The sequence below is a fragment of the Pristiophorus japonicus genome, chromosome 4 (assembly GCF_044704955.1).
Source record: "Pristiophorus japonicus isolate sPriJap1 chromosome 4, sPriJap1.hap1, whole genome shotgun sequence".
Classification (NCBI taxonomy): Eukaryota; Metazoa; Chordata; class Chondrichthyes; family Pristiophoridae; genus Pristiophorus; species Pristiophorus japonicus.
Genome location: NC_091980.1, coordinates 184,578,310 through 184,602,195, shown reverse-complemented (window position 1 = coordinate 184,602,195; position 23,886 = coordinate 184,578,310). Strand labels below are relative to the sequence as shown.

Genomic DNA, 23,886 nt, shown 5'->3' with positions numbered 1-23,886 from the left:
TTTCTCCATACATTATAACTGGCGATGAGATACAGATAGTGAACCCAAAAATGCAGAGAACCGTGGGCATCCTGGAGAAATTCTCGGAGGGAGATGATTGGGAATCTTTTGTGGAGTGACTCGACCAATACTTCATGGCCAACGAGCTAGATGGGGAAGAGAGCGCTGCCAAACGTAAAACGATCCTCCTCAGCGTCTGTGGGGCACCAATGTATGGCCTCATGAAGAATCTGCTCACTCCAGCGAAACCCACGGAGAAATCATACGACGATTTGTGCACACTGATCCGAGAGCATTTGAACCCAAAGGAAAGCATTCTGATGGCGAGGTATCGGTTCTACACCTACAAAAGATCTGAAGGCCAGGAAGTGGCGAGTTATGTCGCTGAGCTAAGACACCTTGAGGACATTGCGAATTTGAAGGACATTTGGAGCGCATGCTCAGAGACTTTTTTGTACTTGGCATTGGCCACGAAACCATACTTTGCAAACTTTTGACTGTAGAGACCCCAACCTTGAGTAAGGCCATAGCGATAGCCCAGGCGTTCATTGCCACTAGTGACAATACGAAGCAAATCTCTCAGCACACAAGTGCTGCTACAAGTACTGTGAACAAAGTGATGTTGTTTTCGAATTGTAACGGACAGGGCAGGTCACACTTACCTGCAGCTACACCTCCGCAGATGACTCAGAGTCCATCATCAAGGGTGATGAATGCAAGGCCATTAACACTTTCTTGGCACTGCGGGGGTGATCATCGTTTCCATTCATGCCGATTCAAAGGATACATTTGCAAGGGCTGTGGAACAATGAGACACCTCCAATGAGTGTGCAGGCGAGCTGCTAGGCCTGCTAAACCTGCAAACCACCATGTTGCAGAGGAGGACAGATCTACGGAGAATCACAACGAAACAGAACCTCTGATAGAGGAGGCAGAGGTACATGGGGTGCACTCATTCACCACGAATTGTCCCCCGATAATGCTGAAGGTTGAAGTAAATGGACTCCCGGTGTCAATGGAACTGGACATGGGCGCAAGCCAGTTCATCATGGGCAAAAAGACTTTCAAAAGGTTGTGGTGCAACAAGGCCTCAAGGCCAGTCTTAACTCCACGAAACTAAGAACTTACATGAAAGAACTGATTCCTGTAATTGGCAGTGCTACCGTAAAGGTCTCCTACGATGGAGCGGTGCACAAGCTACTACTCTGGGTGGTACCGGGCGATGGTCCCACGCTGCTCGGCAGGAGCTGGCTGGGAAAGATACGTTGGAACTGGGACAACATCCAAGCGCTATCGCCCGCTGACGACACTTCGTGTGCACAGGTCTTAAACAACTTTCCTTCGCTGTTCGAACCAGCCATCGGGAAATTCCAAGGAGCAAAAGTGAAGATCCACCGAATTCCGGGGGCGTGACCCATCCATCACAAGGCGAGAGCAGTACCGTACATGATGAGAGAAAGGGTAGAAATCGAGCTCGACCGGCTACAAAGAGAGGGCATCATCTCACCAATCGAGTTCAGCGAGTGGGTCTGTCCTATTGTCCCAGTCCTCAAGGGAGACGGCACCGTCAAAATTTGTGACGATTACAAAGTAACTATCAATCGTTTCTCCCTGCAGGACCAATACCCACTTCCAAAAGCCGATGACCTCTTTACAACGCTGGCAGGAGGAAAGACGTTCATGAAGCTAGATCTGACTAATATGTCCTTACTATAGAGTATAAATGCACACGAGGCCCATACTTGAGAGAAGGTTACTCTGTGACCAGTTACCTTTATTACCAAGACCTCAAGTGATGAAGGTGGGTGCAGCTTCCCCTTTTATACCTGAAAGTCCAGCTTAGGCCCCTTGTGGTCAATGTTCTCAAGGTGTATAACTTAGGTCAGCTTAATCATGGGTTACAATGATAGTTGAATACATGACACTGACCTCAGCCTACATGTCGCAGGAACTGGAGGAATCAGCGAAGGCCCTCACCTGCATCAACACGCACAAAGGTCTTTTTGTTTATAACAGATGCCCATTTGGAATCCGATCAGTGGCGGCGATATTCCAGAGAAACATGGGAAGTTTACTGAAGTCGGTCCCGCACACTGTGGTCTTCCAGGTCGACATCTTGGTCACAGGTCGGAACATAGTCGAGCATCTGCAGAACCTGGAGGAGGTTCTTAGTCGGCTCAACCGCGTGGGGCTCAGGTTAAAATGCTCGAAGTGCGTTTTCCTGGCCCCTGAAGTGGAGTTCTTGGAAGGAGGATTGCAGCGGACGGCATCATGCCCACCAACGCGAAGACAGAGGCAATTGAGAATGCACCGAGGCCACAGAACGTGACGGAGCTGCGGTCGTTCCTGGGACCCTTGAATTACTTTGGTAACTTCTTACCGGGTCTCAGCACTCTGCTAGAACCACTACATGTCTTACTACGAAATGGGGGCGAATGGGTTTGGGGCAAAAACCAAGAAAATGCCTTTGTACGGGGGTGGAAATGGCGCAGCCCGCAGATCTAGCCATGGTTATGGAAGCATTTGAGAGTGAGCAATCACCGGTCACTGCCCGGCAGATCAAAACCTGGATAAGTCGGGACCCCTTATTATCTCAAGTCAAAAGCTGTGTGCTTCACGGGAGCTAGTCCAGTGCCCCAGTGGAAATGCAGGAAGAGATAAAGCCGTTCCAGCGGCGCAAAGCTGAAATGTCTACACAGGCAGACTGCCTTCTGAGGGGCAATCGAGTAGTGGTCCCCAAGAAGGGCAGAGACACCTTCATCAATGACCTCCACAGTACCCAACCAGGCATCGTAATGATGAAAGTGATAGCCAGATCACATGTGTGGTGGCCCTGCATCGATGCGGACTTAGAGTCCTGCGTTCACAGATGTAATACATGCTCACAGTTAAGCAATGTACCCAGGGAGGCGCCGCTAAGTTTATGGTCTTGGCCCTCCAAACCGTGGTCTAGGGTACACGTCGACTATGCAGGCCCATTCTTGGGTAAAATGTTTCTTGTGGTTGTATACGCGTACTCCAAGTGGATTGAATGTGAGATAATGTCAGCTAGCACATCCGCTGCCACCACTGAAAGCCTGCGGGCCATGTTTGCCACACATGGCTTACCCGATGTCCTGGTGAGCGACAATGGGCCATGTTTTACCAGTGCAAAGAATTTATGACCCGTAACGGGATCAAACATGTCACATCTGCCCCGTTTAAACCAGCGTCCAATGGTCAGACAGAGAGAGCAGTGCAAACCATCAAGCAAGGCTCGAAGAGGGGAATTGAAGGCTCACTGCAGACTCGCCTATCCCGAGTCCTGCTTAGGTACCGCACGAGACCCCACTCACTCACTGGGATCCCACCTGCTGAACTGCTCATGAAAAGCGCACTTAAGACAAGGCTCTTGTTAGTTCACCCTGATCTACATGAACAGGTAGAGAGCAGGCGGCTTCAACAAAGTGCATACCATGATAGCGCAAATGTGTCACGCGAGGTTGAAGTCAATAATCCTGTATTTGTATTACATTATGGACAAGGTCCCAAGTGGCTTCCCGGCACTGTCGTGGCCAAAGAGGGGAGCAGGATGTTTCGCGTCAAACTTTCAAATGGACTCATTCACCGGAAACACTTGGACCAAATCAAACTCAGATTCACAGACTATCCTCAGCAACCCACCTTGGACCCTACCTTTTTTGATCCCCCAACACACACACCAGTGGCAACCGGCACCACAGTTGACCACGAAGCAGAACCCATCATCCACAGCAGCCCTACAGGGCCCAACACACCAGGCAGCCCAGCAAGGCCAGCTGCACAGCAGCCCAGTGAGGGCCCAACAAATGACTCAACAACACCAGCCTTCACACCGAGACGATCAACCAGGACAACAAGGGCCCCAGATCAACTCACATTGTAAATAGTTACATTATTCACTTTAGGGGGGAATGTTGTTATGTATCTGGACTTGTATATACCTGTACACCCACCAGAGGGCTCATTCCCCGGAGTCCCAAGGGATCTCATAATCCCTTCACAGGTTGGAGAGGCACTCTGAGACCTGCAATAAAAGACTAAGGTCACACTTTACTTTGAGCTCACAGTGTTCAGTCTGACTCTTTCTCCATACACTACAGATATGAAGGCAAGTCATTTCTGAGGGCTTTTTAAAAATAATATTTGTATTCTTCATTTTATTTGAATATTGTTGTTTCCACGTGCTGATATGTTTTCAGTTTTTCTTTAATTCTTTATTGAAGTGTGAAAAGAGGAAAGATTTTTTGTAATTGAAAGATCTGTTTGAAGAGCCCTGGGCCATAGTGCAGGACACCAGCAAGTTTGAAAAGAGTTGGGGAGAAGATGAGGTGACTGAAGAAATAGTGAGTGGGTCATACCAGCCTGGCATTTAAAAAAAAAGTTACATAGAATTATGTAGAATGTACAGCACACACAGGCCATTCGGCCCAACTGGTCTATGCAAGTGTTTGCACCACACATACCTCATCCCACTCTAATTATTTCTTCCCAACCTGGGTTAGAAGAGAATATGAAGGAGATCCACAGTTTTGAGCTCCTGGGAAAGAATGAGTTAAGTAGGAGACTGTGCAATAAGTCTTGATCGCAATGGAGAGAAGAGAAAGAGTCTGTATGGAGATCTAGCTGTGTAATTTCATGGTGCTGCTCAGAAAAGTCCAAAGTGGTACTGTACCATAAAAAGTGGTGCCACATTGATGCTGAACACTACTCTTGAGGCCACACCTATTTTCTAAATATATTATTGAACAGTACTCATTGGAACTACAAGCTGAAAAAAGCGAAACACCACTTGGCATTGCAGTCCCCACAGCTTACACCATCCACGCTTATCACGGGCAGCTGCCTGTATCGGGCAAATATCGCTAATCATTTGCCAGTACCATAGGCGTTAATTTAAAAAGTGCTACTTCTAACATATTAAATGCACCACCTATTTCAGGCAGTTCAATAAATTCTTTGCATTTTATTAATCCCCTGTATTTACTGATTTACACACCGTGTGTCAAAATCTTGGAGGAGAGTCAACTTGGGGAAAGGGCCTGCTTGTGAAATCGGCCCTTTGCTTCGATAAATGGATTCCAACTAATTGGGCCCTAAAGCCGCTAAACGCTTTCTTTATTGCCATTGGCTGTTGCGTAGCAGCTTCATCTCAGTGATTTATTGAAGCTCCCACCAGGAAGCTGCGATGAAGTCCAAACGACAAAGTCCTCAAACAGTGACATAGATGTTCACGGGAATGCGGAGTTTCACAAACAGTGCAGAGTGTACTTCATCAGACGTTCAATCAACCTGTTATAGTTTTACCGTCCTCTGCTTATAGCAGGCAAATCACATTAACACCAACTGTAAATGGTGTTACACTGTATTTATAAACTTTCATTCTTTTCAGGTGCCATGGAAGCATCGAAAACCTGAAATATAATTTCCTAAAATGTTATAAACTCCAACTGCTGAGCTTAATATTGCATTAGTCATTTGAAAAAAATACTTTGTCTACAAAATCAACCTGCTGATGATTATTTTCAAAATGTATCTAATAGATTTTTAAAATGTATTCGTTCATGGGATGTCGGCATTGCTGGCAAGGTTGGCATGTATTTCCCATGCCTAATTGCCCTTGAGAAGGTGGTGGTGAGCCGCCTACTTGAACCGCTGCAGTCCGTGTGGTGAAGGCACTCTCACAGTGCTGACTTTATTGTAGCAGTTTGGTACAACTGAGTGGCTTGTTTGGCCATTTCGGAGGGCAGTTAAGAGTCAACCACATTGCTGTGGGTCTGGAGTTACATATAGGCCAGACCAGGTAAGGATGGCAGATTTCCTTCCCTAAAGGACATTAGTGAACCAGTTGATTTTTTTCCAATCTGATAGTTTCATGGTCACCATTACTGATACTAGCTATTTTTTTTAAATTGCAGATTTATTTAATTAACTGAATTTAAATTCCCCCAGCTGATTTGGTGGAATCTGAACTCATGTCTCCAGATTATTAGTCCAGGGACTCTGGATTACTGGTCCAGTAACATAACCACTATGTTATCGTTCCCCTTTGAGTGGTTAAGGGAATGGGTTTCTGCTATAAATATTAAAGCTTGGGTTTAAAGCTCTGAAGCTGTTGCCAACTCTTCTTAGGCAGTCCCTCGGAGTCGAGGATGACTTCTGGTGTTTGCCTACTTTGATGCCTTTTTGAGAGACCTTATAAGGTGCTATATAAATGCAAGTCTTTCAGATGCGCATGATAGTTTCTGTTTTACCATACTGCCATCTACAGTTTATATATAATAGGGCATCTTATTAAATATGCAATAATTCAAAATAAAGGGTCTGCTAAGTTTTTCTCCTTCCCACTTTATCTCCTGAAATCACTGATCCACTTCATGGTGGGGAATGCCTCTTTGGCATTGATTCCTCTCCAGTACCTCGACCACTGTTCATGTCTGCATCTGGGCAACGAGTGCTGAGTTCAGATGATTGCTACACGACTGATTTTAAAAAAAAACAATAAGTAGTCTTAATAACCAATAATTTCACTTTTTAAGATATTGAGGAACATTTGTAATAAAAACGTTATTTGCTTCACATTCGAGAATTTTCTGGGCATTAAAAACACCTGTCAGTTCGAAAATCCAAGAAGTTGTGGCCCCAATACCCCTTTCATGTAATTTAATAAAAGGGATCCATAATTCATAAAACACTGAGCATCACAGCTCGAGTACCAATGACCAACATTGACACAGGGCTCTGAACAGTGAAAAGATGTTGGGTTAGGAGTGATATTTCTGATTTCATGGAGTGAAAGGTCCATTTTAAATAAGTTGAGCTGTGGTTGATTTTGAAGAGAGATGAAAGGTTTTAGATTGGAATTGAGTGAGTTTGTTTCCTGTTAACTGAGTGGGTTCAGGCAGCAGCCTCGCGGGCCGGGCCGGGCCTGATCGCACCGCACCCAGCCTCTCCCCCGGAGCGTTCTCGGCGCTGCACCGGACGCAAGCGTGCATGCGCGCAGCGGCAAAAAGATTCCCCGGCGGCCAAGGCTGTTTTGACTCTCTGCCTCCACCCGGCAGGGCTGAGTACCGAGGGCCGTTACTGGAGGCCTGACCTGGCCTGGGGTGATGGGTCCGCTGAGCAGGAGCAAGACGCTGAAGTTCGGGCTCCCCATGCTGGTGAGTGACCGCGGGGCAGATATGGGAGAGGGGATATTGGGGAGGGGTTAAAGGGAGAGGAGAGTGGGATTTGGGAGAGAGGGGGTGATGGTGAAGAAAGCAGACGGGGCTGAAGGGAGAAAGGGGACAAGGGGGAGAGTAGAGGTGAGAATGAGGTGGGGGTTGGAGTGGGGAAGGGGCGGGTGGAGGGAGAAGGAATGGGGGTCAGAGGGGAAGGGGTAATGGGACAAGGGCAGAACAAAATTGAGACTTGACGAAAAAAGGCACGGGGAAGGAAGAGAAAGTGGGGTGCCGAAGGAGAAAGGGATAAGTAAGATAAAGATTAACTTCAATGTGTAAAAAAACCCCCACCAAAAACATTCCCAATACATAGCCCATGTCACCGCCACATAAATCGCCCCCAAAAAAGAAAAAACAATTACACTTACCTGAGACGGACATATACATCAGGGCGATATACTTCCAAGTCAGGATGGTGTGTGACTTGGATGGTAACTTGGAGGTGGTGATGTTCCCATGCCCCTGCTGCCCTTGTCCTTCTAGGGAGCAGAGGTCGCGGGTTTGTGAGGTGTTGCCGAATGTTACTTGCCACACATCAGCCCAAGCCTGAATGTCGTCCAGGTCTTGCTGCATGCGGGCATGGACTACTTCATTATCTGAGGAGTTGCGTATGGCACTGAACACTGCAGGCATCAGTGAACATCCCCACTTCTGACATGATGGAGGGAAGGTCATTGATGAAGCAGCTGAAGATGGTTGGGCCTTGGACACTGGCCTGAGGAACTCCTTCAGCGATATCCCTGGAGCTGTGATGATTGACCTCCAACAACCACAAACATCTTCCTTTGTGTTAAGTATGACTCCCGCCAGTGGAGAGTTTCCCCCCCTGATTCCATTGACTTCAGTTTTACTAGGGCTCCTTGATGCCACACTCGGTCAAATGCTGCCTTGATGTCGAGGGCATTCAATCTGAATCTGGAATTCTGCTGTCTTGTCCATGTTTGGACCAAGGTTGTAATGAGGTCTGGAGCCAAGTGGTCATGGCGGAACCCAAACTGGGCATTGGTGAGCAAGTGCCGCTTGATAGTACTGTCGACGACACCTTCCATCACTTTGCTGATGATTGAGAGTAGTCTGATGGGGTAGTAATTGGCCAGATTGGATGTGCCCTGCTTTTTGGGGACGGGACAGGACATACCTGGGAAATTTTCCATATTGTCGGATAGATGCCAGTGTTGTCGCTGTACTGTACACAAAATACTGTGGATGCTGGAAATCTGAAATAAAAACAGAAAATGTTGGGAATACTCAGCATGGGTCAGGCAGCGTCTGTGGAGAGAGAAACAGAGTTAATGTTTCAGTTCGATGACCATTCGTCAGCCTGTTTTACATCTTTCAGCTTCTTAGCTTGTACAGAAGAGGAATTGGTATACTCCCAGCTACACTCAAGTTCTCTGCTTCCCAAATTGCAATGCTACTAAACTATAATATAAAATTAAATATATTTAGGTGAAGGACGAAAAATATATGACTTCCCCACTTCGTCCCTCACTCCTTCACCACACCCCACCCTTTTCGACAGTCCAATAGTTGCCACAATAGATCAACAAGTACACAGTAAATATTTTACCTCTCTAAACCTTGCTTTTCTTTTTCTCCATTCCACCATTTTAGTAGTCACACAAAAATGGGAAGTTGCAGAGCAGTGCGGGACTGTTGAAAAGAGAGGGGTGTGGGGTTGATGAAAAGAGAGGGCTGAGGTGGGGGGGCAGTGTGGCTTGATGGATAGTAGCTGTGAACTTAAGGAAAGGTAACTTTAACGGTATGAGGCGTGAATTGGCTAGAATAGACTGGCAAATGATACTTAAAGGGTTGATGGTGGATAAGCAATGGCAAACATTTAAAGATCACATGGATGAACTTCAGCAATTGTACATCCCTGTCTGGAGTAAAAATAAAACTGGAAAGGTGGCTCAACCATGGCTAACTAGGGAAATTAAGGATAGTGTTAAAACCAAGGAAGAGGCATATAAATTGGCTAGAAAAAGCAACAAACCTGAGGACTGGGAGAAATTTAGAATTCAACAGAGGAGGACTAAGGGTTTAATTAAGAAGGGGAAGATAGAGTACGAGAGGAAGCTTGCAGGGAGCATAAAAACTGACTGCAAAAGCTTTATAAATATGTGAAGAGAAAAAGATTAGTAAAGACAAACGTAGGTCTCTTGCAGTCGGATTCAGGTGAATTTATAATGGAGAACAAAGAAATGGCAGACCAATTGAACCAATACTTCGGTTCTGTCTTCACAAAGGAAGATACAAATAACATTCCAAATGTACTAAGGGACAGTGGGTCTAGTGAGAATGAGGAACTGAAAGATATCCTTATTAGGTGGGAAATTGTGTTAGGGAAATTGATGAGATTAAAGGCCGATAAATCCCCGGGTCCTGATAGTCTGCATCCCAGAGTACTTAAGGAAGTGTCCCTAGAAATAGTGGATGCATTGGTGATCATTTTCCAACAATCTATCGACTCTGGATCAGTTCCTATGGACTGGAGGGTAGCTAATGTAACGGTACTTTTTAAAAAAGGAGGGAGAGAGAAAGCGGATAATTATAGACCAGTTAGCCTGACATCAGTAGTGTGCAAAATGTTGGAATCGATCATTAACGATGAAATAACAGTGCATTTGGAAAGCAGTGACAGGATCGGTCCAAGTCAGCATGGATTTATGAAAGGGAAATCATGCTTGACGAATCCTCTGGAATTTTTTGAGGATGTTACTAGCAAAGTGGACAAGGGAGAACCAGTGGATGTGGTGTATTTGGACTTTCAAAAGGCTTTTGACAAGGTCCCGCACAAGAGATTGGTGTACAAAATCAAAGCGCATGGTATTGGGGGTAATGTCCTGACGTGGATAGAGAACTGGTTGGCAGACAGGAAGCAGAGAGTCAGGATAAACGGGTCCTTTTCAGAATGGCAGGCAGTTACTAGTGGGGTGCTGCAGGGCTCAGTGCTGGGACCCCAGTTCTTTACAATATACATTAACGATTTGGATGAAGGAATGGAGTGTAATATCTCCAAGTTTGCAGATGACACTAAACTGGGTGGCGTTGTGAGGAGGACGCTAAGAGGCTGCAGGGTGACTTGGACAGATTAGGTGAGTGGGCAAATACGTGGCAGATGCAGTATAATGTAGATAAATGTGAGGTTATCCATTTTGGGGGCAAAAACATGAAGGCAGAATATTATCTGAATGGCGGCAGACTAGAAAAAGGGGAGGTGCAATGAGACCTGGGTGTCATGGTTCATCAGTCACTGAAAGTGGGCATGCAGGTACAGCAGGCGGTGAAGAAGGCAAATGGTATGTTGGCCTTCATAGCTAGGGGATTTGAATATAGGAGCAGGGAGGTCTTACTGCAGTTGTACAGGGCCTTAGTGGAATAATGTATTCAGTTTTGGTCTCCTTGTCTGAGGAAGGACGTTCTTGCTATTGAGGGAGTGCAGTGAAGGTTCACCAGACTGATTCCAGGGATGGCTGGGCTGTCATATGAGGAGAGACTGGATCAACTGGGCCTTTATTCACTGGCGTTTAGAAGGATGAGAGGGGATCTCATTCTGACGGGACTGGACAGGTTAGATGCGGGAAGAATGTTCTCGATGTTGGGGAAGTCCAGAACCAGGGGACATAGTCTTAGGATAAGGGGTAGGCCATTTAGGACTGAGATGAGGAGAAACTTCTTCACTCAGAGTTGTTGAGCTGTGGAATTCCCTGCCGCAGAGAGTTGTTGATGCCAGTTCATTGGATATATTTAAGAGGGAGTTAGATATGGTCCTTTCGGTGAAGGGGATCAAGGGGTCTGGAGAGAAAGCAGGAAAGGGGTACTGAAGGAATGATCAGCTATGATCTTATTGACTGGTGGTGCAGACTCGAAGGGCCGAATGGCCTACTCCTGCACTTGTTTTCTATGTTTCTATGTGAGAGGAATGTGGGTGGCATTTGAGCTCAGAACGGATGCAGCTGAGTGAATGTCAAGGCAAAAGAAAGAAGGAGGACGTATGAGAGTATTAGACGTGGCCTGGGATGGGCACCAGTAATTGGTACATTGTAGACATAATCTAATGTGTGATCAAAGGGGAACAAGAGTTAGTGAATCACCTCTCACTCAAGGTATCTATGGAAAAAATAAAAACACTTATTCATTACCATTTAAAAGAACCGTTGAATTTTCTGTCCCGGATGACCTACCACTTTGGGCGATCGCCCCTCCAGGTTACTTCAGTCATGTTATTGGTTTGGAAAAGCATCCTGCATGCTGGTGTGGCTCCATGTTTATAAGGGTTGCGACTTTGGTGTTGGCTTGGGAGTTGATCCAGAACCTCTTAACCTCAGAAAAGAAAGAACTTGGATTTATGTAGTGTCTTTCACAGCTTCAGGACGTCCCAAAGCACTTTACAACCAATGAAGTACTATTGAAGTTTAGTCACTGTTGTAATGAAGGAATCGTGACAGCCACTTCCTTTTAATCTGTGCCCAGGGATACACTTCCCTTTGATCTATGCCCAGAGATTTCCTTTTAATCAGTGCCAAGGGAATTCCCTTTGATCTGTGCCCAGGGATGGGAATTCCCTTTGATTTCTGCCCAGGGATACACATCCTTTTAATCTCGGCCAATGGATGCACTTCCCTTTAATCTAGGCAAAGGGAAACACTTCCCTTTAACTATCAGCAGAGGTCTCTACAGACCTTTAGGAGACCAGTAAATGGGTTTTAGGGTTATTAGAAATGCACCAAGGAAATACTGTGTCAAAGTGGGCTAGATTGTTTTCTGTCTGAAACTTACTGTATTACCAATGTTTACATTTAGCAACATATCAGGAGCACTTAAACTTTCTATTTTTAAATCAACCCAGCTCAGGAAGCCCTGTCTACTATTAAATCTCATGACCCTCCCTGTTTGATTGTCCTTGCCTGGTACAATTCTTATCTATCGAATTGTAGCCAGAGAAGCACCTGCAATAACTTTGCTCCCCATTCCCACACTGTTACCTCGAGTCCCATGAAGATCAATCCCTGAACCCCTTCTATTTCTCATCTACATGCTGCACCTCGGTGATATCATCTGAAAGCAAAACATCAGGTTCCTCATGTTCGCTGACGACAGCTCTATCTCACCACCACCTCTCTCGACTCCTTGCAGTCTTTGATTTGTCACACTGCTTGGCTAACATCAAATACTGGATGAGCAGGAATTTGCTCCAGCTAAATATTGGGAAGACTGAAGCCATTGTCTTTGGTCCCCACCACAAACTCCTTTCCCTGACCACCGTTTCTATCTCTGGAAACTGTCGGAAGCTGAGGCAGACTGTTACCAACCTTGCTGTTGGGCTTGATTCCGACATGAGCTTTTGATCACGTTTGCTCTATCACCAAGACTGCCTCCTTCCACCTTTGAAACATCTCTTGACTCTGCCCCTGCCTCAGCTCATTTGTTGCTGAAACTCTCATCAATCCCTTTGTTACCTCCAGACTTGACTATTCCAATGCTCTCTTGACCGGCCTCCCATCTTCCACCCTACATCAACATGTGGTCCTCCAAAACTCTGCTGTCCGTATCTTAATTCGCATCAAGTCCTGTTCACCCATCCTGTGTTTGCTGACCTACATTAGCTCCTGGTCTGACATCGTCTCAATTTGAAAATCGTCATCCTTGTTTTCAAATCGCTCCATGGGCTCGCCCCTCCCTATCTCTTTAAGGCTTGTAGGGCTGGAGGAGGTTAGAGATCTCTGTGCTCCTCCAATTCTGGACTCCTGCGCATCTCTGATTTTAATCGCTCCATCATTGGCAGCCATGCTTTCAGTTGCCTCGGCCCTTAGCTCTGGAATTCCCTCCGTAAACCTCTCCGTCTTTCCATCTCTCCTCCTTTAAGGTGCTCTTTAAAAACCTACCTCTTTGACCAAGCTTTTGGCCATCTGCCTGATATCTCCTCTTGCGGCTCAGTATCAAAATGTTTATATTGATAGTGCTCTTGTTTAAGTGCCTTGGGATGTCTTGCCATGTTAAAGGCGCTATATAAATGCAAGTTGCTGTTGTGGTCAAATTTTCTCTCTTAATTGGTACCTTCATTAATTTGTCTCTGTTTCCCATTCACCACACTCCTAGGTGTTTCTCACTCTTGGTACTTTTAAGTGTGCTGTCTTAGTGACCTGATTCCTTAATTGGCAATTAAATGCTATTGAAAACTAGCAGAATTCATACACCTACGAATTTTATGTTGTTGCACCAATATTCTCTGTCACACACAACAAACAATCATGCCCGTATCCTGCAGGAACAAATAACAAAATAGTTTGGCACATACTTTACTGCCTGTGATTGCAAATGTCAAATTACATTCTCTTAGGGAGTGGAAGGAGGGGATGAGGAGGTGGGAGTGGAAGGTGACATGAGGGGCGAAGGGGGCAGGGAGGAAAAGTCAGGCAACAGGGGCTGGTAAACATCTTGGCGAGGGAGGGGTGGCTGGAAGAGCTGCTCAGTGACGGGAAAGCCCAGAGTGTCGGGGATCTGTAGTGGGGTTAAAAATGTTATGCTTAATGAGGAGCCAATGCAGGAGGACGGAAAAAGTTCCTGAACAGCGTGTGAGAGGGAAGTGGGTATGTGGGGTAGGGATGATCAGAGACGACCTGCCAAGTGTGGTGGGAGGGTTTGAGGGGACTTAAAAACTTGCATTGTGAGGATGGAATCTACACCATGTCAGGTTGGGAATCTGATTGCTTGTTTTCTTTACTGTAGAAAGTAATTGATTTCACTGAAGGCTCGGTGGAGATAAGGCATACTGAGTCTGATTATCTCGTGTATATTACAGTCTATATGGGTGTAAAAATTTGCTGCGGAGAACACCAAGGTGTGGAGCCCAGACAGAGTCTGAGGCCATGAGTCGGGAGAGGCTCGTGATATTCAGCATGCAGTATTTTTCTCCATTTCAGGATGGGCCCGTGAATGCAGTTGGTTGCAGGGCTGAATTCTTAATTAAGATCAAAGTATGAGAAGCACAACTTTGCGAATAGCCATCAAGAAGCCCCCAAGAATGAACCAAAAGGGCTGAGGGGGTTGGGGGACATGGGTTGGGAGTAATACAGATGGGATGTAAGGCAAAGGTGCCCGGACAAAGGGCAACTGATTTGGCCCACAGCTGAAACGTTGGCCTGGAATTTCCTGAAACAATGTAATTGGCAAGTCACGCTGAAATTTACTCCGATCTCCCTGCCGGTGAGTTATACCAAAAGTTCCCGAGAATGTCATTAGCGTGCGCCGTAAAAACCCGGTGTCAAACAAATGAAACTCAGTGTAAACAATCGGGACCCAAAGAAAGCACCGAACTGATGCCATATTCCTTCTGCAGGAAAATCAAAGTCTGAAAGTGGAGTAGAATTTCTGCTTTAGGCTGAATCGGGAAATTACACGGAAATTGCGCTGGTTAGGTTACAGTTCAAGTTTCTGCTAAAATTCATTTGTATAATCACATTCTTCATGAACCAGTGCAGTCGGGCAGTGTAATCGAATGTGGTTGTGCATTTTTTTTCTTTCCATTTAAAAAGTATTCATTGATGTATTTAAGAGTGGTAACCTTGTGCAGTTTTATTAATGCAGCTGAAAATGGGTTTATCAGCAACCATAAGTATATTTAAGTGACCATAACACGGTAGAATTCTTTATTAAGATGGAGAGTGACACAGTTAATTCAGAAACTAGGGTCCTGAACTTAAGGAAAGGTAACTTCGATGGTTTGAGGCGTGAATTGGCTAGAATAGACTGGCAAATGAAACTTAAAGGGTTGACGGTGGAGAGGCAATGGCAAACATTTAAAGATCACATGGATGAACTTCAGCAATTGTACATTCCCGTCTGGAGTAAAAATAAAACTGGGAAGGTGGCTCAACCGTGGCTAACAAGGGAAATTAAGGATGGTGTTAAATCCAAGGTGGAAGCATATAAATTGGCCAGAAAAAGCAGCAAACCTGAGGACTGGGAGAAATTTAGAATTCAGCAGAGGAGGACAAAGGGTTTAATTAAGAGGGGAAAAATAGAGTAGGAGAAGAAGCTTGCCGGGAACATAAAAACTAACTGCAAAAGCTTCTATAAATATGAGAAGAGAAAAAGATTAGTGAAGACAAACGTAGGTCCCTTGCAGTCAGATTCAGGTGAATTTATAATGGGGAGCAAAGAAATGGCAGACTAATTGAACAAATACTTTGGTTCTGTCTTCATGAAGGAAGACACAAATAACCTTCAGGAAGTACTAGGGAACCGAGGGTCTAGTGAGAAGGAGGAACTGAAGGATATCCTTATTAGGCGGGAAATTGATGGGATTGAAGGCCGATAAATCTCCGGGGCCTGAGAGTCTGCATCTCAGAGTACTTAAGGAAGTGGCCCTAGAAATAGTGGATGCATTGGTGATCATTTTCCAACAGTCTATCGACTCTGGATCAGTTCCTATGGACTGGAGGGTAGCTAATGTAACAACACTTTTTAAAAAGGGAGGGAGAGAGAAAGCGGGTAATTATAGACCGCTTAGCCTGACATCAGTAGTGGGGAAAATGTTGGAATCAATTATTAAGGATGAAATAGCAGCGCATTTGGAAAGCAGTGACAGGATCGGTCCAAGTCAGCATGGATTTATGAAGGGGCAATCATGCTTGACAAATCTTCGGGAATTTTTTGAGGCTGTAACTAGTAGAGTGGACAAGGGAGAACCAGTGGATGTGGTGTATTTGGACTTTCAAAAGGCTTTTGACAAGGTCTCACACAAGAGATTGGAGTGCAAAATCAAAGCACGTGGTATTGGAGGTAATATACTGACGTGAATAGAGAACTGGATGGCAGACAGTAAGCAGAGAGTCAGGATAAACGGGTCCTTTTCAGAATGGCAGGCAGTGACTAGTGGAGTGCCGCAGGGCTCAGTGCTTGGACCCCAGCTCTTTATAATATACATTAACGATTTAGATGAAGGAATTGAGTGTAATATCTCCAAGTTTGCAGATGACACTAAACTGGGTGGCGGTGTGAGCTTTGGCGGGGAAGCTAAGAGGCTGCAGGGTGACTTGGACAGGTTAGGTGAGTGGGCAAATGCATGGCATATGCAATACAATGTAGATAAATGTGAAGTTATCCACTTCGAGGGCAAAAACGCAAAGACAGAATACTATCTGAATGGCGGCAGATTAGGAAAAGGGGAGATGCAACGAGACCTGGGTGTCATGGTTCATCAATCATTGAAAGTTGGCATACAGATACAGCAGGTGGTGAAGAAGTCAAATGGTATGTTGGCCTTCATAGCTAGGGGATTTGAGTATAGGAGCAGGGAGGTCTTACTGCAGTTGTACAGGGCCTTGGTGAGGCCTCACCTGGAATATTGTGTGCAGTTTTGGTCTCCTAATCTGAGGAAGGACGTTCTTGCTATTGAGGGAGTGCAGCGAAGGTTCACCAGACTGATTCCCTGGACTGACATATGAGGAGAGACTAGATCAACTGGGCCTTTATACATTGGCGTTTAGAAGGATGAGTGGGGATCTCATAGAAACATATAAAATTCTGACGGGACGGGACAGGTTAGATGTGGGTATAATGTTCCTGATGTTGAGGAAGTCCAGAACCAGGGGACACAGTCTTAGGATAAGGAGTAGGCCATTTAGGACTGAGATGAGGAGAAACTTCTTCACTCAGAGAGTTGTTAACCTGTGGAATTCCTGCCGCAGAGAGTTGTTGATGCCAGTCCATTGGATATATTCAAGAGGGAGTTTGATATGGCCCTTACGGCTAAGGAGATCAAGGGGCATGGAGAGAAAGCAGGAAAGGGGTACTGAGGGAATGATCAGCCATGATCTTATTGAATGGTGGTGCAGGCTCGAAGGGCCGAATGGCCTACTCCTGCACCTATTTTCTATGTTTCTATGTTGATACGGAATGATTCCTGCCAATGACCCAGAAGCTACCGAATGAAGTGGAAGCTGTGCAGAAGTATTCTGCACGTAACTGTCGGGTCCCAAATTAAAAAAATTACGTTCACCATAACAGACAGAGGATCTGAAAAGTGCTGAAGCACATCACTAATAAAGTTTCATTAATGTTACTGTGGTTGGGCTCGTGTTACTGCGGTTGGGCTCGTGTTACTGAGCGGCAGAGGGTTTTGGCAGAGATTTTGCAGAATTGGCGTGAAAGATTGTGGAAATCTGGGCGCAGTGTAAAAACGGGCAGTAGTCACTTCTGCCTGAATTTCTTTGATCTTTTGCGCCCAAAAGCCGGCATTACACCATGCACACGTCTTTATTTCGGTGTAACATATAAGGAAGTTCCTGCCCAGCATGTTTTGCCTTCACCAAGCAATCCATCAAAGGCATTCAAGTGCCAGGAGGGGTGACTCATTCCTCATCTCAAACAGCACTGAACTGTAGATTCACTACTCCAGTAAAACAGCAGGGGGAGACCACAACCTGCAGAGACCACAACCTGGACAGACAAAAGAAAAGGGGAACAAAATAAATTGGAATATATAAAATTAAGCGCAACATTACGTTAGCCCAGAACAAGATCAGCTTGAATAAAGCACACCAGATAGCGTGGGAGATGAAGAGACAGAGCAAAGTTACTCTGCATTATCACTTGGTGGCCGGAACCGGCGACTGCACACAGACGCAAAACAGTTCTTAAATGTTCTCTATTATCATAAACTGTCACATTAATCGGAAAATTCTACTGATAATGTGACAGGACAGGTTTAACTATGTGTGGACACAATTAACATTGAAAAGCACATCAGGATTGTTGACATAGGACTTTTGAATGTTCTCTACTACAACGCTGCTATCATATCGCAATATCCTTCAGCTCATTGTGAGCATCTCCACAACAGTTGAATGGTATAGTATCATCATAGGCAGTCCCTCGAAATCGAGGAAGACTTACTTCCACTCTAAAAGTGAGTTCTTAGGTGACTGAACAGTCCAATACGGGAATTACAGTCTCTGACAGTCATTGAGGGAAAGGGTGGGTAGGGGAGTCCTTCCGCTGCCTGCGCTTGTTTTCTGCATGCTCTCAGCGACGAGACTTGAGGTGCTCAGCGCCGTCCCGGATACAATTCCTCCACTTAGGGTAGTCTTTGACCAGGGACTCCTAGGTGTTGGTGGGGCTGTTGCATTTTATCAAGGAGGCTTTGAGGGTGTCCTTGAAACGTTTCCTCTGCCCACCTGGGGCTCACTTGCCGTGTAGGAGTTCCGATTAGAGCGCTTGCTTTAGGAGTCTCGTGTCTGGCATGCGAACAATGTGGCCCGCCCAACGGAACTTGTCGAGTGTAGTCAGTGCTTCGATGCTGGGGATGTTGGCCTGATTGACAACACTGACGTTGGTGCGTCTGTCCTCCCAGGGGATTTGCAGGATCTTGTGGAGACATCGTTGGTGGTATTTCTCCATCGATTTGAGGTTTCTACTGTATATGGTCCATGTCCATGAGCCATACAGGAGAGTGGGTATCACTACAGCCCTGTAGACCATGAGCTTGGTGCCAGATTTGAGGGCCTGATCTTCGAACACACTCTTCCTCAGGCGGCCGAAGTCTACACTGGCGCACTGGAGGCAGTGTTGGACCTCGTCGATGTCTGTCCTTGCTGATAATAGGCTCCCAAGGTATGGAAAGTGGTCCACATTGTCCAGGGCCGCAAGATCCTGCAAATCCTCTGGGAGGACAGACGCGCCAACGTTGGCGTCCTCAATCAGTACCTTGCTAGTTTATTTTCCTCTGCATTGCAATATGGTAAGTCCATATGCTCCAGTGGTAAGGTTTACAGCTGAGGATTCCTGATTCAAATACCTTCTGGGGGAACTGGTGGGAGTTTCTACATGAATAATTCCCTTGAGTAAAGAACTCTAAAATGGGCTTCAAGCTGCTAAATGGGTATCCGCATCGCTGGAAAGTCAACAGCAGTCCTGAGTGAAAAGACTGTCTCCTATTCGCAGGACTTGTACACTGCCTGGGCCTGTGAAAGAGAGAGGCATGGCTCATCTTTGTTTTGGGGATGGTTGTGGCCTGAGTTTCTTTTTCTTCCCCCTCCCACCCGCCCACTGGCCTCTGCCATTGGTATTCAAATAGCAAGAGTGCTGGGTAACAGCCATTTCTGGGGAATGGTGTAGGGAACGGCAACATTCATCACAGGATTAGGCCATTAACATTTTATGGACCATGCTCTACTGGGTATAGATATTGGTTTCCTGTACACATAGAGGGAAGCATTCCTTTTTTTACCATTTATAGCAAAATCGTAAAGTCGAACATGATGAACATGCTTCCGATTTTGCTATATAGATGAAATCTACCCATCTTTACTCTGATATTCAGAGCTTCGAGCACTGGCTGGTATTTACTGGCAGAGTATCCACTCCATGCAGATGGGCTTGTTGAATAATATTTTCTCATTTATAGATTAGATTTAATCGAGTCAACTAAAATCCAGTGGATAACTTCATACTTGAGGCCATGGAGAGTGCAATGGTTCTACTGAGTGACTGTAATATTCTGCAAGTCTTTTTTTATTCATTCATGGGAAGCAGGTGTCACTGGCAAAGCCTTCATTTATTGCCCATCCCTAATTGCCCTCGAAGGTAGGTGGTGGTGAACTGATGCAGTCCCTGTGGTGAAGGTACTTCCAGAGTGATTTTGACCCAGTGATGATGAAGGAGCGATGGTGAAGGAACGACAATATATGTCCAAGTCAGGATGGTGGGGAACTTGCAGGTGGTGGTGTTCACATGCGCCTGCTGCCCTTGTCCTTCAAGGTGGTAGAGGTCGTGGGTTTGGGAGGTACTGCTGAAGAAACCTTAGTGAGTTGCTGCAGTGATGAAGCAGCTGGAGATGGTTGGGCCTAGGACACTGCCCTGCCGAACTCCTGCAGCGATGTCCTGGGGCTGAGATGATTTGACCTCCCAACAACCACAACCATCTTCCTTTGTGCTAGGTATGACTCCGACCAATGGAGATTTTACCCCCTGATTTCCATTGACTTCAGTTTTTACTACGGCTCCTTGATGTCACACTTGGTCAAATGCTGCCTTGATATCAAGGGCAGTCAGTCTCGCCTCACCTCTGGAATTCAATTCTTATGTCCATGTTTGGACCAAAGCTATAATGAGGTCGGGAGCCGAGTGATCTTGGTGGAACCCAAACTGAGCATCAGTGAGCAGGTTGTTGATGAGTAAGTGCTGCTTGATAGCATTGACGATGGCACCTTCCATCATTTTTATGATGATTGAGAGTAGATTGATGGGGTGGTAATTGGCCGGATTGGATTTGTCCTGCTTTTTGTGGACAGGACATACCTGGGCAGTTTACCACATTGTCGGGTAGTGTTGTAGCTCCACTGGAACAGCTTTGGTCGAGGCATGGCTAGTTCTGGAGCACATAACTTCAGCACAACAGCCGGGATGTTGTCGGGGTCCATAGCTGTTGCTGTATCCGGTGTGCTCGGCACTTGGAGTAAATCAAATTGGCTGAAGACTGACTTTTGTAATGATGGGGACCTCCGGAGGAGGCCAAAACTGTATCATCACTTCTGGCTGAAGATGGTTGCAAATGCTTCAGACTTGTCTTTTGCACTCACCTGCTGGGCTCCGCCATCATTGAGGATGGGGATATTCATGAGCCTCCTCCTCCCGTTGTTTAATTGTCTACCATCATTCATGATGTCGCAGGACTGCAGAGTTTTGATCCAATCAATTGATTGTGGGATCACTTAACTCAATTGCCTCTGAGAAGGTGGTGGTGAGGTGAAGTGTTTTGATACTGAGTGGCTTGTTCGGCCATTTCAGAGACAGAAAGAAAGAAAGAAAGACTTGGATTTATATAGCCTTTCATGACCACCGGACATCTCAAAGCGCTTTACAGCTAATGAAGTACTTTTTGGAGTGTAGTCACTGTTGTAATGTGGCAGCCAATTTGCACAAAGCAAGCTCCCGCTGCACAAAGCAAGCTCCCTCCAACAGCAAAGTGATAATGACCAGATAATCTGTTTTTTTTGTTATGTTGATTGTGGGATAAATATTGGCCAGGACACCGGGGATAACTCCCCTGCTCTTCTTCGAAATAGTGCCATGGGATCTTTTACATCCACTTGAGAGAGCAGACGGGGCCTCAGATTAACTTCTCATCTGAAAGATGGCATCTTCGACAGTGCAGCACTCCCTCCATACTGCACTGTCAGCCTAGAGTTTTTTTTGTGCTCAGGTCCCTGGAGTGGAACTTGAACCAACAACCTCCTGACTCCGAGGCGAGTGTGCTACTCACTGAGCCATAGCAGATACTGACACAGGACTGTAAAGAGTCAACCACAGTGTTGTGACAGATTTCCTTACCTGCTCTGGCCTATATGTGACTCCAAACCCACATACTTTGTGAACCAAAAGGGTTTTTACCATGGTCATCGTTACTGATACTAGCTTTTCATTGCAGATTTATTGAATTAACCAAATTTAAATTCCACAGCTGCCATGGTGGGATGTGAACTTGTGGCTCCAGATCATTAGTCCAGGTTGGATTACTAGTCCAGTAACATAACCACTATGCTACGTTCCCGTGGCTCAATCTGATTTAATGCACAAAATAAGTCGTAAGTCCAGTTATAAAATGACAGTAGCTGGCCTGGAGTCTAATCGCACTAACTTGGCCTGGAGGTGTTTCATACATCTGTAGTATTTGTTTCAGTGGTGTGAGAAAAATTATCTTTGGGCAACTGAAACAAACATGGTTTTCACACACAATTGCACTCTTATCTTTTTGCAATTTATTGAAGAGTTCTTTTTGAATTTAAAACCAGAAAAATTATTACATCGCCATAAAAATTCTCAGCACAGACATTAACTGCAGATTATTGCTCAATAAACCTGCAGTAATGGCATCAGTCATTAACGTTTTTGTGTGAATGTTATTGCTTATCAAGGTCATGTAGCGCAATCAAAATGTAGTGTTTCTGCTGGCAACTGCTGTTGGCAGGGAAAAAAAGACTACATAAAATAGCTGTGCTCCCACATGTGAATAGAAGCATTAACCCAGAATTTGCTGGTGCGGGGCATCTTACACTGTGCCCCATTGGTTAGATGTTTTTTTCCCTCACCCTTCAGATTAAATTGTTTGCATCGCAAATTGCTGGAAGTGCGAGCTGATAACGGTGTGGTGAGGTCAGTGGGGCATCTGGGATCTTGGTGAACGACAGGACCAAGTGTATCTTCTCATGGAGAAAGAAACCAAGGAATGACGGAGAAAGAAATAGAGTGAATTAGTCAAATTAAATACAGAAAGAGAAATAATGAGAGGGAATGAAAGATCGGATTGAGAGAGAGAGTAAAAGTAAGAACATTTTGTTAAAAACCTCTTGGAACAATTTACTAGCTGCAGGAGTGAGACTCCATAGTTTCAGTTGTTCCCTTTCTGGGCCAGAGAGGTTGAGCGGCATTTCAGGAACAACATTTTCATCATTAAAAGGGTCCTTATATTGATAAGTGCCAGCCCTAATTTTTCTGTGGCAAGTTTAGTTTGTTTTAACAATGTAAATACAGCAACTTCTTGAAACTCACGTAGGTTGACGGCGGGCTCCTGTTTTCTGAGGCTAACAGTGGAGTGATGCAAATCATCTGGCAATTTGTGGTGATTTGCAACTTGCAGCATATCGCTTCCTCACCACTAATAATAGTGCGCATCTTTAACTCACCGTTATTTTCCCCAGCATATTCTGTGCCGATATATGGTGAACCTTTTCTCCTGAAGGCCTGGACTCCTGCTGAGGTACAGGTTACAGATGCTGCCCATACCCCTTGGTGAAAGGAATATTCATCATGTGTGAGTTTAGACAATGAGCATCAGTGGGCTATTCAATCATAGGGGAATCATTAGAAAATCGGTTCTTATCTGAGGAGTACAGGTGCACACTTTCCAGCAAGAGGCACTGCATAGTAACCGGCTAATATTTTGGCCCCCGCCTACCATCTTTCCTGCCCCCTCCCCACCAGCCAAGGGGCACTGCGGCCAGATGTTGTGTTTTCATTACTTCTCTGGTTAAGGTCGGATAGTTCACTCTAGACCAGGAATCAAACCTGGGGTCATCTCGTCTGTATAGCTTAGTGCTACAAGGGACAGACCTTTAATTACTGGACTTGTATGCTAGCATTACCAATGAGCATTTTATTGAAGGGTCTCACCTCAAACATGGTCTTACTTGAAGATCACTTTCAGAAATGTTCCAACATGTTACACTATGGGTAGATGGGGCCCTGGGCTGCATCACGAAATGCAGTGACCTCCTGATTTCATTCATGCTCCTGTCAGTGGATATTTGCAATACCTTGCTTTCTCCTTTTAGCCAATAAATGGGAAAAAGGAAGCAGCACAAAATCCATGTTATGGAAACATGACATAGCTGGACGGACCTTGAACAGAAGTGCAGAGAAACATTGAGCCACAGGTTTTCCAAGGTGCATAGGTGAGCAACAGGTAGATTATCAGTGACCCATATTACAAATTCTGACCAACACAAGGGAGTGCTTTCACAGTTGTTAATGTTGGCTGGTTGATGATCTTGCAGTTTGATGTCCTTCTAACCACTCAATCTAGATTCCTGTCTTGTAATTATTCCCAGGTATCGATTGTTCTATATTTAACAGCTCACTGGTT

At 45.5% G+C, this 23,886-nt stretch overlaps 1 protein-coding gene across 3 annotated transcripts in view; it reads left to right on the top strand.

Moving 5' to 3' along the window:
- The first annotated feature begins 6,752 nt into the window (after positions 1–6,752).
- cox16 (cytochrome c oxidase assembly factor COX16) overlaps positions 6,753–23,886 on the top strand; it is an 85,486-nt gene continuing 68,352 nt past the window's right edge. For 2 of the 3 annotated variants that reach the window (XM_070878892.1, XM_070878891.1), the window contains exon 1: positions 6,753–7,178. In XM_070878892.1, coding sequence (XP_070734993.1) covers positions 7,128–7,178 — 51 coding nt within the window. In that variant the 5' untranslated portion in view covers positions 6,753–7,127. The remainder of the gene's footprint in view (positions 7,179–23,886) is intronic. The other variant, XM_070878893.1, reaches the window with a different exon arrangement.